This window comes from Danio rerio, chromosome 9 (assembly GCF_052040795.2).
Source record: "Danio rerio strain M-AB ecotype USA chromosome 9, GRCz13ab, whole genome shotgun sequence".
Lineage (NCBI taxonomy): Eukaryota > Metazoa > Chordata > Actinopteri > Cypriniformes > Danionidae > Danio > Danio rerio.
Genome location: NC_141029.1, coordinates 10,542,002 through 10,554,268, shown reverse-complemented (window position 1 = coordinate 10,554,268; position 12,267 = coordinate 10,542,002). Strand labels below are relative to the sequence as shown.

General features: G+C 34.7%; 1 protein-coding gene across 3 annotated transcripts in view; it reads left to right on the top strand.

Annotated features, from left to right (window-relative positions):
* The window catches only part of thsd7ba (thrombospondin, type I, domain containing 7Ba), a 435,675-nt gene extending 431,646 nt beyond the window's left edge, over positions 1-4,029 (top strand). For all 3 annotated transcript variants that reach the window (XR_015499198.1, XM_087267488.1, XM_087267487.1), the window contains one exon: positions 3,426-4,029. Coding sequence is in view for 2 of the 3 variants with exons in the window: in XM_087267488.1 (XP_087123614.1) it covers positions 3,426-3,507 (82 nt within the window). In the remaining variant the exon portion in view is untranslated. The remainder of the gene's footprint in view (positions 1-3,425) is intronic.
* Positions 4,030-12,267: the final 8,238 nt, after the last annotated feature.

Here is a 12,267-nt window from a genome sequence, read left to right as displayed (position 1 = left end):
TTATTTCTCAAAACGAGATAATGTGTTTTGCTTGTCTAGAAAATTCTTCTTGATTTAGGAATTTTTAGATATTTAGACTAGAAACAAGACAAAAAATCTAAGCAAGAAAAGCATTTTTTGCAGTGTAAGGCGGCACACAAGATTTGGGCCAGATGAAAAACGTAGTATTTGGCCCAGATTTAAAAATTTGATAAGTGGGCCATGTAAGTTTGGCCAGTCTTGACCCACATTTAAAATACACTAAAATCATTTTTGAGTAAAGAAAAAAAATTCTACCAATCAGGTCACTTTGAGAAAAAGCGTGCCCATAGTGTGCCTAAAGCGCATCACTCCATGGGTTTATCAATTTCATTGCAATCGTGACACACCAACCTATCTGGCCCAGTTCAGGCCCAGTTATGAGTTATTAACTTGGCTGAGACTTGGCCCAGATATGGTTAGTGTTTGGCCCTTGTCTGGAAGCCAGATTTGGTCCAGTCATGTACCGTAATTCACTGCGGCATGTGGGCCAAGCAAAACCTGATTGTGTGGGCCAGAGCTGGGCCAGAGAAATTTTGCTATGTGGGTAGTGGCCTTCAATATTCTGTGTTTCACAACACCCTACAGATTCTCTCTGAGTTTTATGATGGGCAAATTTGCTGGTCAATAAAAACAGGCATACCATGGTTCACAATTAGCTTGCCAATAATGAAAACCCAAAATTCAGTATTTCAGAAAATGTGAACCAAGTGTTAGTATTTTTGGCAGTGTGAGCAGGTGTCAAGTACTGCTGGAAATTTAAATCAGCATCTTCGTAAAACTGGTTAGCATGAAGTGCTCTAAAACATTCAGGTAGATGGCTGTGCTGACACTGAGCCTGATGATGCACCTGCTAACTTCAACCAAACCTTTATATCCAACTGAAATGCAACATTTTCTTTCATCTGAAAATAGGACTCTGTGTCACTGACCAACATCCCAGTGCATTTTGTACTTAACCCAGGTAAGACACCACTGACGTTGTCTCGTGTTTCCCTCTGCTGAGCAGCTTTATGGGGAAGCTGATTGCATTTTCCAGCAAGACTTGGCAACTGCCCACACTGCCAAAAGCACTAATACCTGATTCAAATTTTCTGAGATACTGAATATTGGGTTTTCGTTAGCGGTAAGCTATAATTAACCACATGAAAAGAAAGAAACACTTGAAATATCAGATTGTGTAAAGAATTTATTTAATGAGTTGAAATTTTTGAATTATATTACTGAAATAAATGAACTTTTGGATGATTTCATATAGATGCAGTGAGATGCACCTGTGTTTACTTGTTGCTGCCATCTTGTGGTCATAAGTTGTAGTACAATTAAAGACAGCAGCACTGGCAGCTGGTGGAACTCTAATAATAGATTTTGAGAAGCTCGAAACATTGTTTAAACAATGAGCTTAATTGTTATATCAGGATTAAGTTGAAGTTCAAGTTATGAGTGACTGACATGACTGCATAGCAGTAAGTACTGTATCAATGCACACCACTGCCGCAAATAAATGGGTGTTTTCAAAACATGTACATATTGGGTTTCATGTTTAGAAGCAAATTTATATTGGGTTTACTCCCATCATATCTCCAGAATTACAAAAAAAAAAAAAAAACAGTCCTTATCTATGGGCTTCGATCTCAGGATATTTATTTACTGTCTGTTCCTAAAGTGCAGACTGAGATGGGGGGGGGGGGGGGGGGCTATTAAATACGCAGCACGTTTTGCATGGAATAATCTACAAAGAAAGTTGCAATTTGAAGAATTGATTTCACTAAATGCTTTTTAAAAGAGTAAAAATGATTTAGAAATTGAAACACAGGCTTGTAGATGTTTTGAATATTTTGTTTGTCAATGTGTGATTTATGTTAACTAAACGCAAGTATTTTAAGTTTTGTCAGTTTAGTGGCTAATTTTTAAGTTTAGAGTTCCGTTATACGATATTGTAAGATTTAAAAAAGGAGGCGTGGCACCTAACCCCACCTCTAAACCCAACCGTCATTGGGGGGATGGGCAAATCATGCAAAATTTTACAAATGAGCCACTAAATCAAAAAGTTACGAATTGGCATGAGATTGTGTTGGTTAGACCCATGTGACATGTACTGTACTGCCTAATCTTGGCCAGGACACTCTTGTAAAAGAGATTCTTAATCTCAATGTGTCTTTCCTGATAAAATAAAGGTTATAATAATAATAATAATAATCCATTTAAAACGTTAATATGCATATAGTTATGATATTGTTAACATTTGCACTGTAAAACCTATACAGACAATGTTATGGAACAAATATCATTCAATATAATAATCGAAGATGTCTTTAAAAAAAGAAACCTTTCTTGATGACTAAATCGTTTTGTAATGTGAAGAAGTTCATTACTCAAAGAACTCTTTTTGCTACCCAAAAAACATTTAAAGCAAAGATGCACAAAATAAAAAAAGTTGGCCCATGGTAACCTTTGATATGGCCTGCCATCCCATCTGAATAGAGATTTGGAATGATGGGAAGGTTGGAGTGATAATGTTTTAATGCACAAGGTGGTGTAGCTTGACTTGTGTATTCAGCATTGATCACTATTGTGTGATAACTGTGTTTGTTTTACTTTTATTGTAAGATGTCCATTATAAAAATTTTTTTAAAAAAGTTATTAATATGATTAAAGTATTTTTTGTATATATATATATATATATATATATATATATATATATATATATATATATATATATATATATATATATATATATATATATATATATATTAATATATTAGGAAATGAACATTGCAGCTGTATATTTACCTTCGGCCCACCACTCTTAATCAAGTTTGGTTTTTGGCCCTTCATAAGCAAATGTTTGGGCACCCCTGATTTACAGCAATAGTTCACTCAAATATGAAAATGTCCTCAGCATTTACTCACACAAAAGTGGTTTTAAACTTTTAGCAATTCCTTCCTTCTGTTGAACACAAAACATAATATTCTGAAGAAGTCAATGGCTGCTTTTGTCCAACCTTGTCCGTATATCAACCTTGAGTTCTACAGAAAAGAGAAACACAAACCAGTTTGGTGAACTGTCTAATGGTCCTCAAACCATTTCTTTGTCAGAGCGAAGAACATTGCAAGTATTTAAATAAATGTTTTTCACTTTAAAGAAGCTTCTGTGAAATGTAGATGTTAAAGCTTCTTCGTGGAACCATCAAAGCCAATAAAGAACCTTTGCTTTAGTCTGCACTCGTCCTTTTACCCTGTTGTCGGCAGTAGCTTAAGCACACTGTATCAAGTGCAGACAATGCCAGAGATTATAACAGTTTCTTTTTTTTATAGTACAATGACCTTTCAAAAGATCAAAGAAAATATTATTTCTCTTTTCATGATTTTCATTGATCTTCCCTTTCTCTTCCTCTTTACGACAGCAAACCATCCAAACAGAGTAAAAGTGCATCTCCACCACAGAAGCCCTTGACTCTGGCCTATGATGGCGATGTGGACATGTGATCATGCTCTCTCTCTCTCACTCTCTCTCTATCTCTCTCTCTGACTGTACATTCAAAGCACAAGCTGGACTACGTGCAACATTTTCAAATGTTCATCTCTCCGAGGCACCCTTTGGATTCTCAAAAAATAAAATAAAAGACAAGGAGTAACAGGCATTAAAGAAGATGAAATTTGCAGCGTACACAAAACATGTGTGCAAGACTGCAAGGACAAAGGTTTTGGATCAGTGGCCGTCGTGAAAATTGTGACATTTAAAAGAAGGTGGCTGACATTCCACGGACCAGATGGAGGACTTTGACATTTTCTTGCCGTGATTTTTCTTACATCAGAAAAAAAGAGAGAAAAAAAAACACAAGTGAAGTTGTGCTGACTCTATTGTATCAGTCGCATTAAAAGCCTAGTTCACCCCAAAATGAAAGACCTGTGTACTCAGCCTCATGTTGTTCCAGGATAATGTAGGATAATGAACACTAAGCTGTGAACAGAACCAATCAATTCAATTAAAGCTGAGTTGATTCACAAGAGCTGTTTGTTCATTAACAAGATTTCCAATGAAGTCTGGAAATTTTTAGGCGCTTTTCCACTGTTAGGCCAGTGTCCACCAGGGCTTTCATCTGGCCATCCAGGACCAATAGCCTCAGAACTTTAGCAGCAAAATCATGTCATGTTTAATCTTTAGGGTCTATAGATCACAGCACAAAGCTTACCCTAAGTATGTCCCCTGAATCAAACTTCACACAGCCCGCCCGGGAAGAAGAAAATCAAATCACACAGTAGGTAAAGAGCACCATCACGAAACAATCAAGATGGAAACAAATGAAATTAATAAATGACATGTTACAGTACTATCTATCTATCTATATATATATATATATATATATATATATAGACTAATGCATGATGTTCCCACTGCCAAAACTTGGTTGTAGTGTCCTGTAGATTTTGGCTCCTACTTGCCTCAACACACCTACCTGGACGTTTCTACTTTAGCTCCGTCCCAAATGTTGAGTGCATGAAAAGTTGTTGCGTGCATGAAGTGTTCAACAGTCCACACTTCAAATTACCGGTTGAATAAGAGCATAATTTGGGTTTTTATTCTTCATTCATTTTCTTTTCGGCTTAGTCCTTTTATTAATCTGGGGCCACAGCAGAATGAACCACCAACTTATCCAGCATGTTTTTACGCAGCGGTTGCCCTTCCAGCCACATCCCATCTCTGGGAACCATTCACACACACTCATCCACACTCATACACTTTGGACATTTTAGCCTACCCAATTCACCTGTATCACATGTTATAGGACTGTAGAGGAAACCAGAGCACCCGGGAGAAACCCACGTGAACGCAGGGAGAACATGCAAACTCCAAACAGAAATGCCAACTCCTACTCTAATGTATTTCACTCATTATTTTTGTTTACTCACCAAGTGTACCATTAGTTGACATCATGTAGTCTTTCCACTAATATAGGGATGATGACCCAACACTCTTTCCATAATATCAAACCAGAGGGGAAAAATCTGACCGTTCTGAATCTTAATGGCTTTATACTGTGCCTAAACCTTTTTTAACATTTCCTGAACTAGTAAAAATTGTGTGTATTTTTTAAGGGTGTACTTAATCTGTCTAACACCTAGCAAAATGACCCTCTTTACCTAATTTAGGCAAACTCCACCTCTGCCACAAAGTCCCATCTAGCCTGCTTAAGGTCAAGGCAATCAAGGACAGCTGTTAGTCCAGAGGAACCCCAGACAAGGCCCGATTAGGCCCGAGAAGTTGAATTGTGACTGGCCCAGGACACACTGGCATGCTCGCTTTAGGTAGGACAGTGGAAATGTTGCTAATGTATGACTAAGGGTTAGTTCACCAAAAAATGAAACTTTGCTCACTATTTATTAACCCTCCAGTGGTTGTGAACCTTTATGAGTTTATTTTATATTGAACTCATGAGAAGATATTTTGAAGATGCCTGAAAACCTGTAACCATTTACATCTACATTTGGAAAAATAAATACTCTGGAAGTCAATGGCTACAGGTTTCCCTGCAGCTTTTGCAGAGTTGCTTTAAAACAATGATAATTGTGGCTTAAATGGTGAATTGAATTGAATTGAATTGAATTGAATTAAATTAAAATAAATTAAATTAAATTAAATTAAATTAAATTAAATTAAATTAAATTAAATTAAATTAAATTAAATTAAATTAAATTGAATTGAATTGAATTGAATTGAAGCAAGATGGAATCCAATTCTAAGAATTATCCATAACTCACTTTTAACCAGGGGTGTCCTGGAGGGAGGGGTGTCCTGAAGATTTTAGCTTCAACTTGCCTCAAAACACCTGCATGGATGTTTCTAGAAAGCCTAGTATGAGCTTGATTAGCCAGGTGTGTCTGATTGTGGTTGGGACTAAACTTTGCTGGACACCGGTCCTCCAGGACTGAGTGTGGACACCCCTGCTTTAAACAAAGATTTAGTAAACAGCCCCCCTCACCCCTTAATTAACTAATTCATTCATTCATTCACTCATTCATTCATTCATTCATTCATTCATTCATTCATTCATTTATTATATATATATATATATATATATATATATATATATATATATATATATATATATATATTTTACCTTCAACACTATATATTGTTTTAAAATAACACTACAAATGTCTTTTCCTTTTTCTTTTTCTCCCTAATCTTTTCTGTACCCATCTGTAACTTTATTGACTTTTTCTGATATATCTTTGATTTTGTGTTACTCTCTTATAAAAAAGGGTTTAAAAAAAGTAAGATGTGACAAGAGATGGGTGAGTAAATGGTGATAGATTGTTAATTTTTTGGGTGAACTACCCCTTTAACAAAGGACAAAATCCATGTAGTTCTGAAAGGAATTCCCAATTTGCAAGATGTTTTCCCAGTTTCACAGTGATTCCGAAAGTCAAACAGGTTTGGAACAGCGCTGATGACCCAGTTTTTATTTTGGCGTGAACTATCTCTTTAAGGCGATGTGACTTTTTAACAGAGAATGAGAAAAGACTGATCAATATGCACTATATTAGTGCTTAGTCATTTTTTAGTTTCCTCTTGATTTGTGTTCAAACTGATTTTCAGTGTGTGTTTATTTTTTCATTGTGATGCAAGGACTTTGCTGTAAAATGTTGTTCTGATGTAGAATGTCTCTGAACGTGTGTATGATCTGCACAGTAAACCAAAACACAGCTCATTTAGACCCCGAGGGGTTAAGGTGAGGATCTGCTCGTGTGCGGCTTCCGCACGCCTCAGATTGTCCTTTAACCTCCGTCTAGCAGCTGAAAAATTGATGAGGTCTGCTCCAACACCAGCAGATAATCAACTGTGTTCCTGTGACGCGCAGAATGGCTTTTTGAAAGCGGCTCCCTGCCATATCCTGCGGTTAGAGGAACTCATTTAGCACAGATATACAGTGGACCAATGTGTTTCTGTAGAGCCTGCATGAGCATTACACACCGTAAAGGGTGCTTCATTCAACGTTATGAATGTTCATCATTTTCAATAAAGTACAGGCGCTGGTTCTGTATTTTAATAATATCCCTGCTAGTTTATTTTTGTTTTATTGACTGACTATTGACTGTCTGTTTCAAGACCTACAGTGTCAAAGCGCTCCTTGTACTGCCACGTACACTAGATAAATCTCAACAATCCTCATTATAATAAAAGATAACTTGTGTTTTTACGCTACACAAGACCTCTGGTTCATGCAGTCTTACTCCACCGAAAGAATGTATTCTGTATTTGTGTCATCTTTTATTTTGTTTGGTTAAATTCTTTTTGGCCCATCAGTGTTTCTACTGCCGTATGTGTTTAGTGTAAGTGGTGGCTGGTTAATCTACATGAAGAAACGAACAGTTCCAGCTCCTCTGCGTTTGAGATCCATCCGGATGATCTGCTGCTCTTAGACTGATGACATCAAAAGGCTTTTGCCGTATTTCTAAATTAGTCCACTGATGTGAAAAGCTAAAAATGTGTATAGCTTATAATTGTTTTATTTATTTATTTTCTTGAGGGGTTTGCTGACAAACCCTAGGGGGGAAAATGGCAATATATATATATATATTTATTTATTTATTTTGAAGCCCAACTGTGCGTGTGCATGCTGGATTGATTTTGTCATAAACTGGATTATTCCAAAAGTGGCCTTGCATTTTTATGGAAATCTGCTCCTATAGTGACAAAGTCAACAGTGTGTTTTGTTGGTTTGATTTTCTTGTTCTTTTTTTTTTATTTGTTGCCCCTTAAAACTGACTTGTTTATGCTTCTTCTGATATGTTCAGTATGCTCTCAGCACTATATACAGTTGCCTGTAAAACACTGACCTTTAGTTTACATAGTAATTTCTGTTTTAACTGTGTGTACTTGAAGAGTCGAACGAAAATGCTAATAAATTGTGATACTCTGTGGGAAAATTGTGGCTTGTTAATCATTTGTTAATTAGCATCTAAGATATTTCAACATTAATGAAGGCAGATGTACGCTGGCCGAGAGAGCTTAGCGTGCTGCAATTTTAGAAAACGTGCAGTTACAAAAAACACCAGTAAATTAAGAAAAGATATTCATCCATCATACATGTGTTGCAAATCCTCACAACGCAAACACTCCCACTGAGCACTAGTCAGTTCACAATAAACAATTCACAGCAGCGTCTGTCATGTTTTAGGGTCCCCATGAAACATTTCCGTTTTGTTGTGAGAAAGTGCAGCGCATTTTTGTAAATTGCTTGCATTGTGAGAAAACGCAGTGCGTTTTATTAAATTGTTTGGGTTGTGGGACAATGGAGCGTGTTTCTGAATGTGTTTTGTTGTGAGGATTTGAAGCCCGTCTGCTTTCAAACGAATCAAGAATCTTAATTTGCTGGTGTTTTTTGGTAATTTCAGCACGTTTAGCTCTCTTGGCCACCGTACAGATGCCCCATACTCCGTTTCTAAGTTCAAAGCTATAAACACATCTTGATAAGTGTTCATAAGACTGTTATGACACATTTATAATCATCAGTAGTGTAAACCTGGGTTCTCAACCTTTTTCACTTCGAGCCCACTTCTTATACACGTGTGTGTGTATATATATATATTTATTTTTATATTTTAAATATATATATATATATATATATATATATATATATATATATATATATATATATATATATATATATATTTAAAATATAAAAAAAATATATATATATATATATATATATATATATATATATATATATATATATATATATATATATATATATATATATACTGTATATATATATATTTATTTTTATATTTTAAATATATATATATATATATATATATATATATATATATATATATATATATATATATATATATATATATATTTATTTATTTATTTATTTATTAACCCCCTGTTTATTTTTCCCTAATTTCTGTTTAATAGAAGATTTTTTTCAACACATTTCTGAACATGATAGTTTTAATAACTCATTTCTCATAACTGATTTATTTTAGGGTAATTAGCCATGTTATATAATGATGGTTTGTTCTGTAGACTATATTTCGAGAATAAATATAGCCTAAAGGGGCTAATAATTTTTACCCTAAAATGGCTTTTAAAAAATTAAAACTGCTTTTATTCTAGCTAAAATAAAACAAATAGGACTTTCTCCAGAAGAAAAAAATATTATCAGACATACTGAAAAAAATTCCTTTTCACAGTATGTGAAAAAGAAATTTTATGAATAATTTGCATATTAAAACATAAATCATCACTTAAACGCATACAGAAAAGAAACTCATAAACATTGATTATTAACTTCCATGAATCAAAACAACTGGTAAAACAAAACTATAAGTATTGTGAACTAAACATTTAAGGCATTTTTCATAAGCATTTGGTAAGCATTGTCTGATAAATAGTGTCATTATTGATATCCCCAACTTTTGGTGTTTGCTTTCTACACACGAGAGCTGGCTAAAGTCTTGCATTTGCAAAGTGTTCATGCAGACATTTTACTATAAAACTAATCAATAATTGAGAATATCTTGTTACAATACTCTTGCATAATTCTATTTCTATTTTAAAATTAATTAAATCAAATTGACAGTGATTATGAAGAAGATTTTTTAATTGCTTATAAGTGTGCAATGAACATGTCAACCTATTTAACCATCTGAGAGGTATTTTGAGGAAAAAGGGCAACAGGTGGTGGTGTATTTTGAGGAGAAAGGTGACAACTAGTGGTGTGTGTAGACTGGGTGTTCTGCTGAGGAATGTGTGAGGTCACTATTGTTTAGAGCTGCTTGAGAATAAGTTGATATTTAAAACAATGATTGTATATAAAACACACACATATGAAGTTATGTCTGTGAGAGGCTTTCGGGAGAGTGAGTGACATATCATCAAATTAATGTACAATCATGGCAATGTATGTAAACACTCAGTAGAGATTTAATCTATGGAGAGAGAACTCTGGTGTGAAAACAGGTGTTTGCATTGCAGGGGACAGGGCCCAAAATAACATGAACACTTAAAGATATACTTAACCTCTCAGTAAAGAGAAAACATCCCAAAATGGTCGGAGTTAAAACAAGATGCTTGGGAGGAAAAAAAACTGTAAAGATTGTAAAGAAGACACTTTGGATTTGTCCTGAGGTGAGACTGAGATGGGTTTGCTCCTGTCTCTGCTTTTGTTTTTAAATATTCCAATAAAGCATATTCTTCTAATATTCCAAACCAAAACTGACACATTTTGGATATACAGTAGCAAAATGCCTTTAAATAGTTCTTGAAGGAACACATTTGACATTGTTAAGGTAAGTGTCTTCTCACTGTAGTCGGAAACTTTGATGAAGAATTTCCCATGGTACATCATGTCCCTATCGGTACAAACTGGACTGGTACAAGTTTGTTTCCTTAAGGTACAATTCTGTTCCATAAAAAGGGACAGGACCAGTGACAAGGGTTTACCTTCTTTGGTACAACATTGCACCGTTTTTTTTTTTTTTTTTTTTTTCTTAGAGTAATGTAGCCTAAAAATAAGGACCCTCTTCATATTTCTTTATTCTATCAAAAAGTTTGACCATCCGACAAGCTTATCCAGCAAAAAAACTGCAAAAAGGTCCACTTTTAGAGAAAAAAAGAAATGCCCATTTCACAAGGCTGTCTTCAAGCCTGAAATTAGGCTTAAGTTAGCTTTAATGTTGTCTGTGATCAAAACTGACAGCCATTGGTTCACACAGGAGCCAATTTAGCAAGTTTTATTGTATTGTAAAGAAATTGTTTTCAAATCCAAAAGCATTGTTCTTTATTGAATTTGAATTAATCTTAAATGACATTTACAAGACAATATTGTGAAAATTCTAAGTTAAATGATAAAGTATGACGTGCCATAGAGCACTTTTGAATGGAAAATTAAAAAGAGAAAAAGAATAATTAGAATAAAATTATGGATTATTTGATGCTTTTGTGTGAATTATTTGTGTGGAAAGACTGTGAGAAATTTGAGGTACTGAACAGGCCTGCAATGTTTTGACTCACTGTGAGTGATCCATAAGTGTGAGGAAGGTATTAAAATTTTAGGGATTTACAGGTTATTTTTGCACTCTTTTTCACTTGACTTAAATGATTAACCCAGATTATTATTAGGCTAATAATTATATTATAATTATATAATATAATTATATTATAATTATATATATACACATACAATTTTCTGGAGAAAGTCTTGTTTGTTTTATTTCAGCTAGAATAAAAGCAGTTGCTTAACTTATACCTTGCCTAATTACCCTAACCTGCTTAACCTAATTAACCTAGTTAAGCCTTTAAATGTAACTTTAAGCTGTATAGAAGTGTCTTGAAAAATATCTAGTCAAATATTATTTACTGTCATCATGGCAAAGATAAAATAAATCAGTTATTGGAAATAAGTTATTTAAACTATTATGATCAGAAATGTGTTAATTAAATCTTCTCTCCGTTAAACATAAATTGAGGAAAAAAGTAAACAGGGGGGCTAATAATCCAGGGGGGCCAATAATTCTGACTTCAACTGTATATATGTGTGTGTGCTTGTGTGTGTGCGTGTGTGTGCTTGTGTGTGTGTGTGTGTGTGTGTGTGTGTGTGTGTGTGTGTGTGTGCGTGTGTGTGTGTGTGTGTGCGTGCGTGTGTGTGTGTGTGTGTATGTGTGTGCGTGTGTGTGTGTGTGTGTGTGTATGATTTTGCTCATAAACCATATTAAATACCATCTTAAATGATGAAAGACACTGTCAGAAACAGACATATTGGAAACAAAACGTGAACAAAACAACAGCATACTAGGCATATTTTTATAGCACTGCAGTAAACTGAATCTTCTGATCTGCCCATCATCACATGGCACTGAATGTGTTCAGCGTGCAGCCCATCAGAACCTTTCACTCTAGGATGTTGAATCGTTTAAATCTTTGTTTAATCAGTTTTTATTAGTAAAGCCTGTCACTTCTGTTCAAGGATGAGCTGAATTTAACTAGACTTGTCAGTGCCACCTAGGGGACACGTGTCTGGGTGGTGTGATTCTGTCAGGCTTAATTTTTCCATTAAGCTTTAATAATTCTGCAGAAGATTTCCCATGAATCTCTGGCTTCTCTCATTTTAATCAAGAATTTCCATTCAGCAGTAGGCAGATCTGTTTAACAAAGTTTGACACAATCAAACTGACTAAGGAGAAGTGAGAAAATCACTTTAAATCTTGTAATAAAGAGAATGTAAAAGGCAGATT